The 20983-nt window shown below is 35.3% G+C and overlaps 3 protein-coding genes across 4 annotated transcripts; 1 reads left to right on the top strand and 2 right to left on the bottom strand.

Moving 5' to 3' along the window:
- The first annotated feature begins 409 nt into the window (after nucleotides 1-409).
- Nucleotides 410-2894, top strand: LOC143582646 (putative magnesium transporter NIPA1). Its single transcript, XM_077065167.1, has 8 exons — nucleotides 410-580; nucleotides 1145-1201; nucleotides 1512-1602; nucleotides 1767-1927; nucleotides 2008-2135; nucleotides 2215-2352; nucleotides 2432-2524; nucleotides 2611-2894. The coding sequence occupies exons 1-8, from the start codon at nucleotides 451-453 to the stop codon at nucleotides 2815-2817; spliced, it is 1005 nt and encodes a 334-aa protein (XP_076921282.1). The 5' UTR covers nucleotides 410-450; the 3' UTR covers nucleotides 2818-2894.
- Nucleotides 2895-3770: 876 nt separating this feature from the next.
- Nucleotides 3771-14729, bottom strand: LOC143582645 (putative aldo-keto reductase 2). Of its 2 annotated transcripts, none has more exons than XM_077065166.1 (4): nucleotides 14486-14729; nucleotides 5502-5705; nucleotides 4685-4960; nucleotides 3771-4118 (listed from the first exon to the last, which is right to left on the bottom strand). In XM_077065166.1, exons 1-4 carry the CDS (start codon nucleotides 14714-14716, stop codon nucleotides 3783-3785), a joined length of 1047 nt encoding a protein of 348 aa, XP_076921281.1. In that variant the 5' UTR covers nucleotides 14717-14729; the 3' UTR covers nucleotides 3771-3782. The 2 variants fall into 2 exon arrangements, with proteins under 2 accessions (XP_076921281.1, XP_076921280.1); XM_077065165.1 differs by lacking the exon at nucleotides 14486-14729 and adding an exon at nucleotides 5776-6000.
- A 2470-nt stretch (nucleotides 14730-17199) lies between these two features.
- Nucleotides 17200-19786, bottom strand: LOC143582644 (putative aldo-keto reductase 2). Its single transcript, XM_077065164.1, has 4 exons — nucleotides 19571-19786; nucleotides 18654-18857; nucleotides 17617-17892; nucleotides 17200-17544 (listed from the first exon to the last, which is right to left on the bottom strand). Exons 1-4 carry the CDS (start codon nucleotides 19784-19786, stop codon nucleotides 17200-17202), a joined length of 1041 nt encoding a protein of 346 aa, XP_076921279.1.
- Nucleotides 19787-20983: the final 1197 nt, after the last annotated feature.

Below are 20983 nucleotides of genomic sequence, written 5' to 3' on the forward strand. Positions count from 1 at the left end.
TAATATTATTCAGATTTAGTTCGTGTTTTCAGGCTCACATAAACAGAAAATTAGGTTCTTTCGCCTCCAATTACAGGAGAGAGTGATAGATATACAAACATGCATATATCTACATACATACATACATACGTCACAATCTTAAATCTTGTATGTATGCATGATATTTTCCATACCCATTTATAAATCTTTTAAAAAGTCATAAACTTTTTATAAACCCTCTTTCCAAAATTGATTTTTCATCTTTTTACAACACACCCATTTTGAAAATCATCAAAAAGTTTGAATCTTTATGTTTCTTGATTGTGTAGAGAGTGAAAAATAATAAATTTAGGGTTTTTTTGTGTGGGTGATTTTGGGTTTTAGGGCAGAATTTGTGCAGTAATCTGTTACTTTCTGCACAGAATTGGTTATTTATTTGATATTTTCTCCATTTTTAATTTTATAAAAAATATGGGGGAAATATCATCTGATAATGTTCATGGACTTATTCTTGCTATATCATCAAGCATATTTATTGGGTCTAGTTTAATTATTAAGAAGAAGGGTCTCATGAAGGCTGGTGCTTCAGGAACCAGAGCAGGTTCATTTTATTTATTTATGTATTTTATTTATTTATATGTTTATTATTAAGTAAGCTGTTTTGATAATTTTTGTGATTGCATGCTAAACTCTTTATTATATGCAACTGGAGCAATCAGTTTTGAATAAACTGTTTTAAGTTGATTGTTCTTAACTGCATATTTCAAAAATCATATAGCCGATGATCAGTTATAATACGCATCAAGACGGGCTCTTTTTAATTAGGGGTTATGTTCGTTTTTGGTTGATCATGAATCATTGTCAATGCAAAGGCCTAGTTTAATCTTATAGACTAGATCAATAACAATACCATGTGTGTTGACTGTTGAGAGTAGCAACTATTATTTTCATTTGTTCTTGATCAATATTGATCAGGTCGAATGCTCCAATTATGATTTTAAGTAACACATATATGCATACAAGCTACTTTATCATGATTTGCTTAGTGTTCCTTGTTTAATTGTTAATATCTGCATTAGTTTGTCACGATAAATGTTATTTTAGATGACACCAAACAACGAAATTTATTTTCTATAAAGAAATTTATATCGGGAATGTGTTTCAGGTTCAGGAGGTCACTCATACTTGAAGCAACCTATGTGGTGGGCGGGGATGGTGAGCAGTAAGTTCCAGTTACATCTCATTAATTTTTATATGTGTTTATATTAACCAAATTTTCACAAAGGATATCGCTTTTTATAAGTCAAATGACAGTATGACACTGCTATATTGACCTCATACGATCTAAAAAGGGCTCTCTAATCGGTCAAATGGCTAAAAATTTTAGTACACGAACATATCTTAAATACAAGGGTAAAAGTGACATTTTAACTCGTTATCCAACCTACCCGTTATCCCACCTCTACCATATGTTGTTAGTTAAAACCTATTACACATCTGTTCTTTACTTTAAAATTTCGATGTTTTTGCAGTGATTTTGGGTGAAGTAGCGAATTTTGCAGCGTATGCATTTGCTCCCGCCATTCTTGTTACCCCTTTGGGAGCTCTAAGTATAATAGTCAGGTAGTACACTCTATATTTCTTACAACGATTTTATTTAATATAAGAGTTTTTGTGTTTATTTATAAAGAAATGGCCCCTGCAATTTGGGATCAAGGGTATTGTTAAATACCATATGAAAAGGCTAAATTTGATGCAAAGGTGTGATTTTTATGTGACGTGCGCAGTGCAGTATTAGCCCATTATTTTTTGGATGAAAGGTTGCATATTTTTGGTGTAGTTGGTTGTGTACTCTGCTTAGTGGGTTCAACCACAATCGTGTTACATGCTCCACATGAGACTCAAGTTAGTTCAGTCAAACAAGTTTGGTACTTTGCAACCGAGCCAGGTATGCTTTATTTATCTGACCATTATAAAACACAAATTATGATTAGCTAGTGTTAACGAAGATTTATATGATGTTAACAGCGTTTATGGTCTATGCTTGCACTGTGTTGATTGTTGTTGGTGTACTCATTTACCGTTACGTGCCACTCTATGGGCAAACTCATCTAATCGTATATGTTGGAATATGCTCTCTCATGGGCTCGTTGACGGTTTGGCTTTTTTATTTATTTATTTTATATTTTTTTCATTATTTTGTATCGTTTCTCATGATTTTGTTGGGAAATGTAGGTTATGTGTGTGAAAGCAGTGGGAATCGCTATTAAGCTATCGTTTACAGAAAGTAATCAGTTTAAATATTTCCAAACATGGTTTTTCACCTTGCTACTTGTCGGTTTTTGTGTCATGCAACTCAACTATTTGAACAAGGTATGCTATGTTACACATGCGTAAATATAAGTTAAAAATCGCTGAAATAATATCACAAGTTTGGAATAAATATTTGCAGGCATTGGATACTTTCAATATTAATGTGGTTTCTCCAGTATACTATGTCTTGTTTACAAGCCTCACTATCCTAGCTAGTATTATCATGTTCAAGGTGAGTCAGTCTCGTTGACCGAAAGTTTAAATAATTTTTCTTAATGATTAATGTCATATGATTTGTGTTGTTTGGCATAATTACAGGACTGGGATGATCAAAGTGCATCACAAATTGCAACAGAAATATGCGGCTTTGTGACGATTTTGTGTGGAACTTTTCTTCTTCATAAGACCAAGGATATGGGAATCCCAGCTGCGGGCCCACCCGCATCTCCAAACTCATGTGTGGACCCAGATTCTCGACACATGGAACTGCGACATGTCACCGTTTGCGATAGTGATAGAAGATAGAGGAGATGATAGTCGTGAGCGCTAGTAGAGCCAGAAGAAATAGTGTACATTTTCTTTTTGGAGTTTGACATTATTTAGTTATGATCCTATACTAAGTATTACTCTAATTTGATTATTATTTTGTTATAGTTTCTTTTAATTTTTTAATTAATCAAAGTTTTAAACTATATAGTCAAGTGTTTACATGTGGACATAACCTCACATTCACATATAGTACACATCTAGTTATTTCACATGTAAACTCAAATATGAATATAGCACTGATTAAATGCATGTTTTATTAACTTGGTTTTGATCCAATGTAGTTGTGAGTTTAATCATGAATATTTTACTTTACATGTGACTTTGTATGTCCCATGTAGACTGTTTTCAACATTTTGCTTTACATGTGAATTCAGTTGTGTCAATGCTTTACATGTGAATTAAGTTATGTACTTTATACGTGAATTCAACCTTCAACCTTATTCTTTACATGAAAACTTAACGTTGTATTTATATGCATATAAATTATAAATACAACTTTAAGCAATTTACCTAATACAATAAAAACTAGACTTGCTCGTTGTGAAGTGTGGCGATGTAATCCATTAAATCTCCTTATTCGTTTCTTTTTCGTATAGATTCGTTTTTTATAAGCAATTTATCCATTTCATTACTAAGCATTTTTTATAAGATAAGTTAAAGCTAAAATGATGAAACTCGTGTCTTTTTTGGTGTGTGTTAATACTTTGACATGGAATTGCAACATTAATACGACCACCACCTAAAACCGTAACATACGAAACTTCGAAAACTCTAAAGATCAACTACAATGGGGTAGATAAACATCAACATTTGTTTTTAAACCAACTTAAAATCGTACTTGGTATAAACTTAAGTATTCACATTTAATATAACAATTTTTTTTGGGTATAAAGTTATGTTTCACTTTTCACAATTGAACTGATTTTTTAACATAACATAACTTATAGCTTGGCTTTCCAAGTAGACAATGGAGGAGTCTCTGAATTTATAAAAGTCATATGCATGACTGCATGTCTTTCCCCCTTCACAACTTCACTCGAAGCGAACGATTCAAGTTCTGTCATCTCCTCTCGTGTTAGTTTAACGGATAGCGCCCCAACGTTTTGGTTAAAGTTTTCGAGCTTCGTGGTCCCTGGTATCGGAACCACATCCGTTCCTTGGTGGTGCACCCAGGCTAAGGCTAGTTGAGCTGCGCTGCACCCTTTCCTTGTAGCCATCTCGTTCACTCGCTCGAATACAGTCTTGTTGTGATTCACATTTTGAAACCTTGGCATTTTCTGCAATAACAAGTAATTATATTTTCATATGACTAAAAAACCTTTATTTAATGGATTTAAAAAATCCTTCCAAAATGTTCGGTTCGGAATGGTATATGCGTCAGACACGTAAGCCGACCACGTTATGCACTTAACACAGCTCTCAACTTGTAATCGGCTCTGCACACGTAGCCTGTGCCTGATGCGGGCGTTCAGACATTGGTTACGCACGCAACGCCGGTGACGCCCGCACCGGCACCGGTCACGCATCCGTTGCCACGTTCTGTGCGTACCGGCACATGTTAGTAAAGGAATGAACATTAACAGCCGATTAGTGGGCCTCTTCGAACCCATTCCGACCCGAACTGCATCAAAAGGGCTAAAAGTTGGATTCTGAAATCTCTTATAGTTCTGACCCGCACCCATTCTGACCCCAACCAAAATAACATTTTTCTAAGTTGGCACTTGGCATGTGCTGACTCGCACCCATTCTAACCCGCACCCGTTCTGGCCCTGCATGCCACCCGCCCGACCAGTTCGTTTCGCCAGGTCTATGTAAAATACAATGTTTTAAAAAATATTCATACCTTCCTGAAGTCACCCTCTATCAAGTTTTCAACCAATGATGGACCGACAGCTAGGAATCCCCTACCGATTGGACTGTAAGGAACAATCCCAATACCAAGCTCTCTGCAAGTAGGAACAATTTCATCTTCCAAATCTCTTGACCATAATGACCACTCATTCTGTACTGCGGTTATCGGATGAACAGCATGCGCCCTTCGGATTGTCGAAGCACATGCTTCTGATAATCCTATATACCTCACCTTCCCTTCCTCCACCAGTTTCTTGAGCTCTCTCATCTTTTAATTACAGATTTTCACATATGCAAGTGTTCAGAACAACTCAAACTAACTTTGTTTGCTATAAAATATTAACATTGGAAAAAAAAACAGCAAAACTAATAACATCAATCACAAATTCTGGAACAACTGGTTTTAATGTTTATGCAGTAGCAAATTAGTTTTAGAGATGTTAACGAGCCGAGCCCGAGTTGCGTCCATGTGCCCCAAATGATGGGTAAGTTCGGTTTGAGTGGACTTTCGATAGCCCGGGCTTGTTTGGAGATGTATTCTAAAGCTCGAGCTCAGCCCGTGAGTCTTTCTATCAAGCTTAAGCTCAGCTTGTTTATAACTTCTTAATTCATTTATATATTTTGAAAAAGACCTTAAACGAGCCCGAGCTTGGGTCGTTTTATCAAGCTTAAGCTAGGCTTGTTTATTATCTATTAATCAACTTATATGTTTTTTTATTATTATTTTGAGAAAGGGGCTCAAGCTCTTGTAGTACCGCTCGATAGTTACTTAAGGCAAAGCCGAAATCAGAAGAAACAGAGAGACGAACCGTGACTTCTATCGGGACTCGAGTATCAATCCGATGAACATAGTAAAGATCAATACAATCAACACCAAGTCTCTTTAAGCTACCTTCACAACACGATCGAACATACGCCGGATCACCACACGCCTCTGTCTTCCCATCCACTCCTCGGATCCCAAATTTCGTCGCTATTTGAACTTTATCCCTCACCCCACTTTCTTTCAAAGCCTGCAAAAACAAAATAATAATAATAAATGAATAAACAAATAAAGGTAACGATTGAAATTACTATACTGACCTTGCCGATGAGTGTTTCGTTGGTGTTACCGCCGTACACGTCAGAGGTGTCAAGGAACGTGACGCCGGAGTCAATGGCGTGGTGGATGAGCTTGATCATGTCGGGTTCGGGTTTGGGTAGTCCGTAGCTTCCGGACATGCCCATACAACCCAAGCCCTGTGCTGAAACCACTAGACCTTGTGAACCCAGCTTCACTTTTGGTACCACTGCCATTGATTTGATTGAAGCAATGGGAAGAAGATGAACTTATCAGTTATCACTCTCTCTGCCACGTGTCATGGGAATGAACATCTTTATTTAATTATCCGTGTATAAATAAATAAATGTGGATTCATTTTGTTTTTCTTAAATTTCAGAAACTTACAACACACGTTGTATACGACTTGTTAATATTCGTGAGTTTTAAAACTGGCAAGATTTGAAAAAATAAAAATACTTGAGTTTTACCGACGTCTGGGTTTTACCGACCTAATAAATGTCGTTTTAAATATTCTAATTTTTTATATGTTAATCAACTAGACCCACATTAGCGCACCATTGCGATACGAGGGGCACATAAATCATAAATATATCCAACCAGCTCGACGCGTTAGCCGACCTCCCTGACGCAACACGCCGGGTAAAATACTATTTATCAATATGAGTTGTTTTTATGCAAACAAAATACTTTTAAAGTTAAATGCAGGTTGATTCCTAACTTTTGATCAACTTATCAGTTTTAGTACGTTTGTGCTTCAGATAAAAAGCTATAACGCATTTAAATTTAACAGATTATTTAACGCAGTTAATAGATTAGACTTAAATTAATACAAAACATTCGTGCTAGTCTTGCCAACAGGCGTTCTCCTCGTACCGGCTGTGAAGGCGGTTTTAACCGTCGTGGTGGTGGTGGCAGCGGTTAGAACCATTTACGATGCAAAGTACACCATGCTTTTTAATCAATAAAAGAGGTTTGTTATCCGGTACACAACATGTTTTCCAACCAATAGCAAATTATCGTACAACATGCTTTTCAGTCAAGATGCCTTTACCGACACCATGCTTGTTAATCATGATTATTAATCGGGAAAATTCTTAAAATAGCCTTTTTTAAGCTAAGGGTAATAGGGCTTGGTTGAGCCCCAAGTGAACCAACATCTTCATGACACGTGACGCTGACTAGGCATGCCAACCAAGCCCCCAGACCAAGCCCCAGAGGGTGTAATGGTCTAGATGAGCCGGGACTTGGTTGGGTTTTTTTTTATTTTTTTAAATAATTTAAAACATTACATTAATAATAATATAAAACATTACATTAATAATAATTTAAAATATTACTAGTCTAATACAAGATTATCGGGTCTTCTATCCCACAAATGCTCAACCAACTCATGCCGAAGGTTGTCGTGTATCTCATGACTCTTGATGATATTTAAGTTATCGAGTCGTTGTTCATTGGTGATCGTCGATTCTTGTCTTGGAATATCACCTTGGTAGTTTTGACAAATAGCGTGACCCTCGTCTTCTAGTATCATGTTATGTAAGATTACACACGTGTAGACGACTTCCGTTATCTTCTCCCTTGTCCAAAATTTTATTGGATTTGCCAATATTGCCCATTTTTTCTTTAAGACTCCAAACGCCCTTTCAATATCTTTTCTGGTTGATCCTTGTCTCTTCGTGAAGTACTTTTGTTTGTCAGAAAGTGGAGACGCATAAGCTTGAACTAGTGTCCCCCATTCGCTGTAAATACCATCAACGAGGTAGTACCCGTACTTGAAGTGTTCTCCATTTACAAAAAAAGCCTGAGGGGGTTCAACCCCATCGATAAGGTCATCGAATATCGGTGATTGATCGATAACATTGAGGTTATTATTTGACCCGACAACCCCAAAGAACGCATGCCAAAACCAAAGATCCTAGGACGCCACCGCCTCAAGTACAATAGTAGGGCCGGGGTGATCACCTCGGTGGAATTGACCTCGCCAAGCAGTAGGACACATATCCCAACCAACATGCATACAATCGAGGCTACCGAGCATCCCGGGGAAACCATGCCTTTCACCGTGCACCTCGTATATGCGTTGGATATCATACATTGTTGGTTTACGTAAGTATCTCCGCTTGTATAGCGATATGACCCCTAAATATAATTATTTAAAATTATATAAATAAATGTAAATAATAAAATTTTAAATAAAACTATATACATTTACAAAAGTGGTTAAGCGAATCGCGTCCGGTCTTTTTAGCCATTTGTAGATACTCGTCCAACATGTCCGAGCCAACACCATACGCTAGTTGTCGAAGAGTGGTGGTAATTTTTTGAGTAGGCGTGAACCCGGGATGACCTCTAGCGTAATCCATTTGTTGAAAATACTCAAAGTACTCCGGCAAGTCATTTGCTAGACGCATGAATAATCGTCTAGTCATTCGAAAACGAGTTTTGAAACTTTCCTCACCATATGCGGGATCGGGGCTAAAATAGTGACGTATTAAAGTTTCATTAGCAGTCTTTCGATCACGAAGACGTGGTTGCCGGAATAGTGGGGCTCGAGGGCGTCTTTGATCGATCAAAAAATTTATCGTCGTTTGAACCGCTTGACAAATGAGTTCGTCTTCTTCGGAAGACGAAGACGATGCCATTTATAAAAATGGTGAGAAATATAGTTTTGGTAAAGGGAAAGTATGGTTTTTTAAGAGAATAAGAGAGAATGGGGTGAGTTTTAATTAAAATGGAGTGTGTGGATTGGTATTTATATATAGGTTAAACAAAAAAAAAATTTTTTTTTAAAAAACCACCAACGGCTATATTCCACGCGGCCTGTCAATACGCTTTGGGAATAGATAATAATATAGGGTAGTATGCCAAATTTCTTAAGAAAGTTAGGGAGGAGACCAAATTTGGGAAAATGATGAAATGAAAGTCCAAATTATTTGAAATCTTGAAGTAAAAGTTCATATTTTTACAAAACTTTTTTTCTCAAAAAACAGTTTTCCAAGACTGTTTTTTAATGTTTCCTAACTTTTCCGTCCATATTTTCAAATTCTAAAAAAAAGAGATTTTAAGATCTCGTCTTGAGAGACGAGATTCTACCACCATCACCACCCACCGTTCGCCTTCTACCACCACCACTACCGCCACCATCCACCCCCACCACCCACCGTCCGCCACTACCATGGATCACCACCCACCACCATCTTCCGGCATCACCACCACCCACCGTCCTCCACCACCAGTCCACCACCGTCTACCACCCGCCCGACGGTGGCACTTTCAAGTATACCGAGATTTAGTTATAGTTGTGTATATTATATATATATGTTCTTAATTCGTGACACAAAATATGAGAAGCAAACGGTTGACTCCAGAGTTTGAACAATCAAAACAAGAATCGGCTTCCCGTGTTCTGGTTCCAAGGAAAAATGATCAGCAAGAACATCATAAAAGCATATGGGCATCTTTACTTCAATTATTGAACCAGAAGCTGCATCTTCTCTCCCAAGAATTATATCTGTTCCAAATCCATTGCAGATATATTCTAAACAATTGGAGAAGATATATTTAAAAAGGTATACCGACGGTGGTGGTGGAGGATAGTGGGTGGTGGTGATGGATGGTGGTGGCGGACGATGGTGGTGGGTGATGATCGAAGGTAGTGGGTGGGTGGGTGGTGGTGGTGGATGGTGGCGGTAGTGGTGGTGGTAGAAGGCGAATGGTGGGTGGTGGTGGTGGTAGAATCTCGTCTCTCAAGACGAGATCTCAATATCTCTTTTTTCTAGAATTTGAAAATATGGACAGAAAAGATAGGAAACATTAAAAAATAGTCTTGGAAGATTGTTTTTTGAGAAAAAAGTTTTGTAAAATAATTAAATTTTACTCAAAGATTTCAAAATAATTTGGACTTTTCCTTCATTATTTTCTCAAATCTGGTCTCCTGCCTAACTTTTTTTAGAAATTTGGGCTGCTACCTCTATATTATTATCTTTTCCTCAAAACGTCTTGAAAGTCTAAATTCTAAAACATTTTGAGGAAAAAAGAGCTATTTTGGGGGCTCTCTCTCTAAAATAGACTATTTTGGGATTTTTCCCTTATTAATTTTGTTTTGAGAAAATTATATAATTTTAAAAAATAGACATGTTTATTTTAGCAAATGAGGAAAAATAGATCTAATGTAGTAAGAAAGTAAAAGACTTTGATAGGGTGAAAGATGGTTTTATAAAAATGATAGGTAAAAAAATAAACTTAGTAACTAAACACATTTAATATCGTGGCTAAAACACGCCGGGTAATTAATGAAAAAAAAAAAGAAGACGGCTAAGAGAGTAAAAATATAGAAGCTGACAAAGTATTTTATTGGATAGGTACATTATTTAATTTTGGGAGCTAAATTTATGTGGCTAAAAAAATAAAAGAAGATGGCTAAAAGAGAGAAAAAGGGAAGTCGGCTGAGTATTTAATTGGGTGGGTAAACTATTAACGACTAAATTTATGCGACTAAAAATAAGAATAGAAAACGACTAAGTGAAGCTGAGTTGGAGCTAGTTAAGCAAGAAAATATGAGCTAACTAAGTGAATAAACAAATATTTCGAAGTTGGTTAAGAACCAAGAATGCTGGCTAGGAAGCTAGAGTTGTAGCCAAAGCTTCGACCAGGCTCTTTCCGTTAGGGTAAGCTCCACGTCATTGTAATCGATTTCTTGTTGATAGGTATCTTGTCGCTGATATGCTCGACATCAATTTCGTCTTCAACACTTGCTTTGCCTTGGAGTTTTTTTAAAGATTGCTCTCTATAGCCTTTCCAAAACCAAGTAAAGTGATTGCATCCAATGGTGGAGTTATTACGAACATTTTCTCAAAACATGATCCCTCAACCTTCCATATTCCAAATTCCCAAACGTGTTCGTCCTTTGCCTCGTAAAGGACATGCTTCTCTTTGAGCTCAATGAATGTCGTAAAGTTGACCCCATGCAATTGAAGAGGTAGCGGGGTTTCATTAAATTCCTCGTTTGACAGATCAAAGCTTACTATAAAATGGGTTGGACTTCCTATTAAGCCCACAAAATAGATGGAATTTCCTATCCTTATCGCTCCATTTTCTATAAGGTCTCTATAACCATTACCACGTGGCTTGAAATCCTGAACACGCTTCCATTTTTAATTAATGTTGATTGTTTCAATGTTCTCTAGTGTTTTTGGCAGACCCCTAGGCCAAGGACTAAGCTGCAGCCTCTGTTCAACTCTCCTCTAGGAATATTTTGAGTAAACCTTTTTCTTATCGACGGGTTCCGAACAATGGCACGATGTGAATTGCCCTTTCCAAGGCTTGTCAGCAACAAAAGACCTTGAGACGTGACCGAAATTGTAAGGTTTAAAGATGGTCTAGGGATTTTGGTTATGTAAGCAGGGGCTGTTGCATCATTGTCTCTAATAAAGACAAACTCGATATGATTTGGTCTTGTACCCCCCCCCCCCCCCCCCATGCAAGAATGGTTGCCCCTTAATTTTTTTATGAAGTTGGGACTTTGATGCTATTGTTGGATATCTTGTGGAAGGTTTACATTTTCTTTATCTTTAACATCAGCAGCTTCATTAGTCTTCCTGAGTTTGTTATCCTTTGATGCAATTGGCTACTATATATATAGAAATCATAGATGAATTAAGTTAAAACTGTATGTGACAGGAACTCATGATGATTTTGATTTTGTGATTAAACATACCGTGACATTTTATGATGTTTCTGCTTCAACATAAGCAACTTCGTTTGTCTTGTTGAGTTTGTTATCATTTGATGCATCAATAGCTTCATTTTTCTTGTTGAGTTTGTTATCCTTCGATGCCATTGGTTACTGCTGCATAAAGAAATCATAGTTAAAAGCTGATTGGAATAGATTTCTTATTTTTCTTTAAAATTTGACACTATAATGGTTTGTTTACGTTTAGAATCCAAAACAAAACAAATAGTGATTACCACTTCATTTTTCTAAAAAGAAAAGAAAAACTTTTTATTCACTGGTCATCAACTAAAAATGATCAAAACCAATAATAAACAATTTTATTTTTTATTTGGATCGAAAGTGTAAGTCCTTTTCAAACTAGTACATTTATTTAGCTGTACATTTTGTCTTTTTCCTCATTTCATAAAACTTTATCTTAGGATACAAACTTTTCACAAATTATTTAGATGTTTATATTTTATATTATATATTTTCTTAAAAATTTTGATCATATGAACATGGTTCATAAAAATTTATCTTTATAAAAGTTTCATTTTAATTCATACATGTATCACTTTCATACATATTTCAAAGTGTATGAGTGTAGGCATGATCAACCATGCCATATAACACACTTTTCATCCAACATCTCTAAAAAAACATAAAAGATAATGGGTTTGTAGCTGGGCAAGCAATGAAAAGGGCTGAAACGAAGAAGGTGGAGAAACATGCGAAGAGAACCAACATGTTTTTGTCCCTCTGGCTTTTGATACATTTGGCTCATTGGCACCGGAAGCTATCCGTTTTCTAACCAGGGTCCAACAGGTTGTGCATAGCAATGTGTCGACTCCAAAGGGGCAGGGGTATGTCTTTAGCAGGTTAGGGTTTGCAATTCAGAAAGGGGTGGCGGCGCAACTTATTGCCCGCCTACCTGCTATATTGATGTAATATCTATGTTTCTACATATTGGAACCCAATTTTTGACACAAAAAAAAATTATTAGTTAAGAATGAAGTAAAGATTTAGGAGGAAAAAAAAAATAGTTTTCTTAAATCAAAACTACATGTGTCTAAATATCAATTATTGAATATAAGCATACCTTTTATTTTGTCGATTTTCACATGATCACAACTCAAAATTATGCTTCTTGGCTTTCTTTCTTGGTTTCTCTCCCTAACCGTACCCACACATAGTTTCTCACTCTAGAATTTTAAAGGAGTAAGAAATGTAGTGACTGGCATTGAAGTTTAGTCTTTATAAAGCCCTTTGAAGTATTTTCACAATGTCCCCTTCTACTTTATAAAATAGTCAAAGAACATAATAAATAATAAACCCTTTACTATTTAGTTCAAAATATAAAAAACCAGAGATGTTACATGTTTACTCCATGAATATAACATGCCAGAATGGAACATGTCATGCACGAAGTTCTAATATATGTATATATTGGATGGTGATTTAATTAAGAACCCTCAATAATGTGATGAAGAAACCAATTTTGAATGCTCATGCTCATTTTCTTCTTCCAATTTGAAGTACTAATCATCTAGTGAAACATATATAGTTGTTTTAGAACTAATAGTTTAGTTGTGCAATTAATTAGATATTTATGGCGTAATCTTTACAGCACGCATGGTGATCTCCATGCACTATGCCGTTGAAACCTAGTTGTTTCTTTTAGTCAGTTAGTCTTGTTTTCCTAGTACATCCTCTGTTTCACCTTTATAATTCTAAACTTCTACCGCCTCCTTTAGAGTCGTGTCACTAAATAGATGATATTAATCGTGTTAAAACATGTTGTGTCGTGCAATTCGCTTTATAAACAGGTATGTGTTATGTATGATTTGTTTAGAACGTTTAGGCATGATTTGTCAAGCCCTACTCCTTCGTTTAATGCGTTCCCACACTAATGAAGATAATCTTGCTACATCGACACGATATTCCAAACTTTTGAGTTTATGGTATATATTATTTAAATATTAATGTTTTGTATTTGAAAATTATTTTTGATGATGTTTAATGATTATGTTAGCTATATTATAACGATCTTAAAAGCGTAATACAATGATGATACATATCGGTAAAAAAGAATATTATCTTTGTAAATATTTTTTTATAAGATCACCATACATGTATACGTGCATAGATATAAATCTTATGTTAATTTCTTTTTTAGATTAAGATACCCGACCAATATAATTTATTACGTATAAATTATATAAATACAACATAAAAAGGTTAAATATGTCAGCCAGTGAACCTGCCAGGTTAAACCCAAACACTACCCGTTTGGCTAAACCTGTGCAACCCGAAACTGACCGGGACCCGTTTATACCAAACCCACAAATTTCGTGTTAAGTTCCTATTATGTCTGAAATTCACACGGTTTTGCCCGTATTAAAGAATAGCAAGAGAGGCGATCCATGACTTCAATCGGAACTCGAGTATCAATCCGATGAATATAGTAAAGATCAATGCAATCAATATCAAGTCTCTTCAAGCTAGCTTCACAACATGATCGAACATAAGCCGGATCACCACAAACGTCCGGCTTTCCATCTATCTATCGGATTCCAAATTTCGTAGCAATTTGAACTTTCTCTTAAAGTCCTCCTTGTTTCAAAGCCTGCAAAAACACTTGATTATATATATAAAAAAAACTACGTAACAGTTACCCGAGCCGCTCATGAGCTACTCAAGATCGGATAAGTAATTAAAAGCTTGAAACTAGGCCAGCCAGGCCCCCAAATAAAGCTCGATCAAGTCTTAACGAGACTTGAATATTTTAAGTTTGACCTTATTTGGACTTCTACATTTCACACCGCTTGTTTAAAGGCTTGTTTAAGTTTTTTCTCAAAATAAATGAAGACAATAAAAAATTGTATATAAACTAATTGATAAATAATAAACAAGTATAAAGAAAACAACTCACGAGCCGAACTCGAGCTTTAGAAAAAGAGTTCAAAATAGCCGAACTCTCGTAAGTCAAAACGAGCTCAGCTCGGCTCGTTTACACCCCTTATCTTTCCAATGAGGATTTCGTTTGTATGAGGGCCGTACATGTCGGAGGTGTCAAGAAACGTGATGCCGGAATCAATGGCATGGTGGATGAGCTTGATCATATCAGGTTCGGGTTTGGGTAGTCCGTAGTTACCGGACATGCCCATAAAGCCCAAGCCTTGTGCTGAAACCACTAGAACTTGTGAACCTAGTTTCACTTTTGGTACCATTGATGAAGAAGCCATTATTAATATTATTATTTTTTGATTGAAATTTGTTAATGCTAGTGAATATGTGTATAAAAATGTATATATAGTTATAGTATCTCTAGTGTTGAAGCTTGAAGAGCTAATGAATTGACTGATGACGTCGATATCATGGATTCGCTCTGCCGTGACGTGTTACAAATCAATTAGTTTGTATTTATTTCAATATTTAAATATACGCATAAGATTTTAATAATATTATTATATATTTTATTTAAGCAAAGTAATATATATCGAGTTATTTAATGATTACTGTTTGCGTCCCTATGTTATTAAGGCGGAGGCACAATGAGTCTCTGAAAAAATATTTGAACTGGTTGAGTCCCCATGGTTTCAGAAACGAACCATTTGAGTTCCTGCCGTTATTTAACTTACAGGGTAAACTTTCATTTTATTGAAACCACAGAGACTCAAATTGTTCATTTCTGAAACCACAGGGACTCAAATTGTTCGTTTATGAAACCACGGGGACTCAACCAGTTCAAAAATTTTTTTGGGAATTCATTGTGTCTCCGTCCTAAAACCACAGGGACGCAAACAGTAATTTTCTCTTTTTGAAAACTTAACTCGAATTCGTCCTATTCACTAACGATCGTTAATTTTTTCAAACGGTAACCTTACATAAACGTAAGCGCATTTTAATGGTTTTTAAATTTAAATAAAAATAAAATAAAAATGAAATGTGGGATCCATTTTAATAATTGTTTAAACATTTAAACAGAGAAATAATTACCCACTGCACCATTACTCGACCACCACCCCACCACTTTATCTCTTTTCTACACACCACCACCACCTTCAAATTTGGGTTCGGCTAACCCGCCACCACAAAGAGGTGGGTAGATGATTTTCAAGAGATGAAAAGGAGACTGTCTCATTTCAACAAATAACAAAAGTATTGAAACTTGTATATTGTGCGTAAGAAGATACACTTGTTTGTTATTTTTTCAACGGCCAACTAAATTAATGTATTATAAATGGTGAACAAAGCCAACTAAAATTTATATATTATACACTCGTTTATTATAAATGAGAAAAGTAAAGACCTTTATAAAAGAGATGAAAATAAATGAATAATGAAAGTTATATGTAAACTAAATAAGTTAATTTTAGCGAATTGTTCTTTAGTAGCTCATGATTGACTCGACTACACCCATAATTAATTATTTATTTAATACCGAGCCGAATTTTATTACATTAAATGAGCCAAGACCAAGCTTACACAAATTGGCCTTGGCTCGATTCGGTTCATTTGCAATTACAAAATATGTATTGTACGTTCCTGGAATGGATCTAAACAATGTATTTCGGATCAATCCATATTCGAGGAGTATGGAATGCAACTCTAATACCTGGATCTCGGATTGTGAGCTTGGAATTTGCAAGAAACGCGTGTTTTAGTGTACGTAGAGAATGTTTGATTTGACAAGGATCTATGGAGCATGGTTTTTATAGCCCTCGGCCCATTTTATTACAAAATCCCATAGAGGGGCGGCACAAAGGGATTATAAAAAGTTATACGTACTGAATGTTAAATAAACAATTATTACAAAGACAAAATACGAATTACATACACAAACCTAATACTACCTTTTAGAGTAATAATAATAAAAATACATGTAAAAAATTAAATTACTTTAATCAAATAAACTATAATAAATAAGTTATAAATTATATACTTTTGTAAAATAAATAAGTTAGTTAATTAATTATCAATATTAAAAGTGATAAAAAGAATAAAGAGAGTAAAAGGAAGAAAAGGATTTAGAAAATTATAAATTATGTGATTTAGTAGTACAAGTAAAATTGTCAATTAAAAAATGTTCAGAATGGCACAATTTCACAGACGTTTGCAAAACAAGTCCAGGACCACATACAACAATCGTGCAAGTTCAAGCTATGTTCCCACAACTCGGTTAAAGAGGTACTTAATTTCCTAGTTTATAGATATCACAAAAGAAACTACCTCGCTCACACAGTCATTTTGACGTCTCTTAAATTAATTTAAAATGATAATGTCTTCAACAACAATAACGTTTACCCAGCGAACAAACACACATTACTAAACAACATGGCAAATTTCAAAATTTTGAGACTGGTCTTTATGGTGTGTGTATTCCCGTTTTCTTCTAAACGTTATTCGGTCCTAGCACCTTGCTAGTCTCGGTTTTTATATAATAATTCTTTATTGCCATTCAAGGAAATAATATACATCAATGTCTCATTTGTAAAATTTATTTCCAAGACATTAAACACAAAAGGTACAAGTTTTATTAGAAGATGTATGGTGACATTAAAACATAGCATACCATGCCATGAAGAGCAACATAAAGAAGATACATATTGAAAATTCTTAGACAAGTCACTACACATAACAAACATGCCTTGCAAAAGTGATCGATACTCTTTTAAAACAACACGTTTTTGTCTAAATCGTTATGGTCTCGTGAAGCTTATAAATATTAAACAACTTCTACGTTGCCTTTCCAAGAAGACAATGGAGGAGTTTCCGAATTTATCCATGTCAGTTGCATCAACGCGTGCCTTTCCCCCTTAACATTTTCACTTGAAGCAAACGATTCAAGTTCAGCCATCTCCTCTGGCGTTAGCTTTACAGATAAAGCCCCAATGTTTTGGTTAAAGTTTTCAAGCTTTGTGGTCCCTGGTATTGGAACCACGTCAGTTCCTTGGTGGTGCACCCATGCTAAGGCTAGTTGAGCCGCGGTGCACCCTTTCCTTGTAGCCATCTCGTTCACTCGCTCGAATATAGTCTTGTTGTGATCCATATTCTGAAACCTTGGCATATTCTGCAATGGCAAACTTAAACTTAAGTTTTTAATACAAATAAGATATTTTATCTCCTATAAAATTATGCATACCTTCCTGAAGTCACCTTCTATCAAGTTTTCAGCCAATGACGGGCCGACAGCAAGGAATCCCCTGCCAATAGGACTGTAAGGAACAATCCCAATACCAAGTTCTCTGCAAGTGGGAATAATTTCATCTTCCAAATCTCTTGACCATAAAGACCACTCATTCTGCACTGCGGTTATTGGATGAACAGCATGCGCCCGTCGGATTGTTGAAGCACATGCTTCTGATAATCCTATATACTTCACTTTCCCTTCCTCAACCAGTTTCTTCAATTCTCCCATCTTTTAATTATATATACAAGTGTTAATTAAGAACAACTTATACTCCCATTTTCTTCCGTACACGATTGAAATTTCAAAAAGAACGAAAGTAACAACTAGGGGGCACATCGGTCGGTTCGGGTTGGTTTTGGGCTCAAATCAAAGATTCAGTTTTTGGGTTTTTGAAAACCGCTCCGTTTCGGTTTTCACAATGTATCTGGCGTTTTCTGGCTTTGTCTTTCGGGCCTAAAAGTTTTATTATTACGCATTTTAGCCAAAAATGTTTGGTCTCCACCATATATATATTTTTTTTATAAATACTTGATGTTTCTACATAGGGCTGTAAACGAACCGAATGGAAGGGCCATGCTCATGTTCGTTCGTTAAGATTTTATCGGACAAGCGAACAGTTCACAAACTTCTAACCGCACGAAATTCTTGCTCAAGTTCATTCATTAAGGAAATGAAATTGTTCGTTTATGAACACAAACGAACGAATACAAATAAACACAAACGATGTTTTATTTGATTTGGCTAATCGAAAGTGGTCAATGTCAAACGTATACAAACACATTATCGAGCGTTCACGAACACAACTGAACGACCATATAGTTATTTGAACGAAATTCCTTGTTAATGTTTGTTCATTTTTATACAAACGAACATAAACGAACTTCTTGCAGTTCCTCGAGAGTTCGGTGTGTTTTAGCCTTATTTCTGCAGTATCAAATTAGTTGGTGCTTTGCAGAATTAGAGCACAAAGAGAAGCAAGAGATACTAACCGTGACTTCGATTGGGACCCGAATATCAATCCGATGAACGTAGTAAAGATCAATGCAGTCAACATCAAGTCTCTTCAAGCTAGCTTCACAACATGATCGAACATACGCCGGATCACCACACGCTTCCGTCTTTCCATCCACCCGCCTGATTCCAAATTTCGTAGCGATTTGAACTTTCTCTCTGAGTCCTCCTTGCTTCAGAGCCTGCAAAAACCCAAAACTAAAATCAAAATAATAAAAAATAAGCCTAAACTGAAATCAAAATACAAAATAAGCCTAAATTGAAATCAAAGTAGCTAAAAAAATACCCGATATTAAATTCAAAATAATTAAAAAAAAATCCTTAAATTGATATCAAAATAAAAAGACCTAAACTGAAATCAAAATAAATACAAAACACCTAAATTGAAATAAATATAATAATAAGAAAGACCATATTCTCATATAAAAAAAGAAAAAAAAAACTATAATTGAAATTAAAAGAATTAAAACCCCTGAATTGAAATCAAACTAATAAAAAAAGCCCCAAAATTGAAAAAAAAAACACTATATTGAAATCAACAAAAAAAAAAAGCCCTGAAATTGAAATAAAAAATATAAAAATATCCACTAAACTGAAATCAAAATAATTAAAAAAAAAAAACCTAAACTGAAATAGAAACAAAAGAAAGCCCTAAACTGAAATCAACATAAATATATAAAACCCAAACTGAGATTGGAACAAAAAACAAAATTGAAATTAAAAAAAAAAAAAAACACAAAATTGAAATATAAAAAAAGAAAAAAAAAACCAAAATTGAAATTCAAACAAGAAAAAAAAAACCCAAATTGAAATCAAAATAAAAAACCTCTAAACTGAAATCAAAATAAAAGCTAGGTAACGAAATTGATCGATTAATAATAATATTAATCAGTACCTTGCCAACGAGTATTTCATTGGTGTGAGGACCGTACACGTCAGACGTGTCAAGAAACGTGACACCGGAATCAATAGCGTGGTGGATGAGCTTAATCATGTCGGGTTCTGGTTTGGGTAGTCCGTAGTTTCCGGTCATACCCATACAACCCAAGCCCTGTGCTGACACCACTAGACCTTGTGAACCCAGTGGCACCACTGACGCAGAAGCAGCCATTGATATTATTAATTTATTATTATTGTTTGTTGATTGGAATTTGACCAATGCTAGTGGATATATATAGTGTCTCTATTATACTATACTACTTGACTTTCAGTGTGAGAAGCAAAACAGAAGAAGATGATGAACTCACTCGTGACGTCACATCCAAAGATTTGCTATGCCATGACGTGTTGGCAGAATCGAATGTGTGGCCGGGAGCCTAAAGAATAAATTAGTTTTAATCTAAGCTTCATCAGTTTAAACTCGACCAAGCTTTAAATATAGAGCTTGAGATGAGTCGAATTTAAGCTTAGATAAGCTCAACCATCTCACCACCACTTAAGTGGAATGACGCTTTATTTATAATGTATTAAACATGTTTTATTTAGACGCGGTTTTTGTGTGGACTGCGTCAAAAAATAGAAAGCTCAACCACAATTAAAGCTTGTTTTTTTACTAGTGGTTGTTTAAAAATCGTGAAGAGGGGGGAGGGAGTTGGTTTAAATTAAAATAAAAAAAGATAAGAGACCAAAGTTGCAAGTATTATTTAGTTTAACATAAGTCTAGTAGAGTTAAGAGTGAAAAATTGTAAATATTTTCAAATAATTGAAAATACACGTGTGCTTTTATAGTTGAAAGACCATTTTGTCCTTATTCAACATGTTTTATGTGAAACATATGCGATGTTGATTGTAAATCCCTTTAACCAAGGTGCCTTAATTTCCATCCTCTCATACGTTATATATACTATAGATACATAAAAGTTATAAAATATAAATATATATCTAAATAATCATAAAAATATGTAACAAAATATATAAATGAGTCGCACTTGAGTCGAGTTCGAGCCTTAACAAGCTTAGACTCGGCTCACTTACACCCCTAAAACGAGTTGAGTCGAGTCAAGTTGTATGCCAACTCGTCTAAACTTGAGGTTGACTTTTTTAGTTTAAGAGAACTTGAGCCCGGCTCAAACTTGACTCATTTTAACTAGCTATATATGTGTATATACAAATACTTTTCTATACACAACTAATTTTTTTAAGGCAAATTGAAAATAAATAATCTCAACTTTTGTGTATTGGCCGATAATAATTCCAACTTTAAAAATCACTAGCAGCAGTCCCACCTTTCAACTATTCTTGTCTTAATGGACCTCTATTAAAAAACACTTAACGTCGTTAAGTTTTTTCCCGAGTTTCAAACCGATGT

This window comes from Bidens hawaiensis, unplaced genomic scaffold (assembly GCF_021521415.1).
Source record: "Bidens hawaiensis isolate Kalapana, Puna unplaced genomic scaffold, B.hawaiensis_p1.1 tig00031829_1, whole genome shotgun sequence".
Lineage (NCBI taxonomy): Eukaryota > Viridiplantae > Streptophyta > Magnoliopsida > Asterales > Asteraceae > Bidens > Bidens hawaiensis.

Coding starts and splice junctions, on each gene's coding strand:
- LOC143582646 (XM_077065167.1), top strand. CDS start 451: ATGGGGGAAATATCATCTGATAATGTTCATGGACTTATTCTTGCTATA. Junction 581..1,144: donor TGCTTCAGGAACCAGAGCAG/GTTCATTTTATT, acceptor AATGTGTTTCAG/GTTCAGGAGGTCACTCATAC. Junction 2,136..2,214: donor CTCTCATGGGCTCGTTGACG/GTTTGGCTTTTT, acceptor TGGGAAATGTAG/GTTATGTGTGTGAAAGCAGT.
- LOC143582645 (XM_077065166.1), bottom strand. CDS start 14,716: ATGGCTTCTTCATCAATGGTACCAAAAGTGAAACTAGGTTCACAAGTT. Junction 5,706..14,485: donor TCATTGGAAAGATAAGGGGT/GTAAACGAGCCG, acceptor TTGTTTTTGCAG/GCTTTGAAAGAAAGTGGGGT. Junction 4,961..5,501: donor GAGTCCCGATAGAAGTCACG/GTTCGTCTCTCT, acceptor TGTAATTAAAAG/ATGAGAGAGCTCAAGAAACT.
- LOC143582644 (XM_077065164.1), bottom strand. CDS start 19,786: ATGGCTGCTTCTGCGTCAGTGGTGCCACTGGGTTCACAAGGTCTAGTG. Junction 17,893..18,653: donor GGGTCCCAATCGAAGTCACG/GTTAGTATCTCT, acceptor TATAATTAAAAG/ATGGGAGAATTGAAGAAACT. Junction 17,545..17,616: donor TAGAAGGTGACTTCAGGAAG/GTATGCATAATT, acceptor TTGCCATTGCAG/AATATGCCAAGGTTTCAGAA.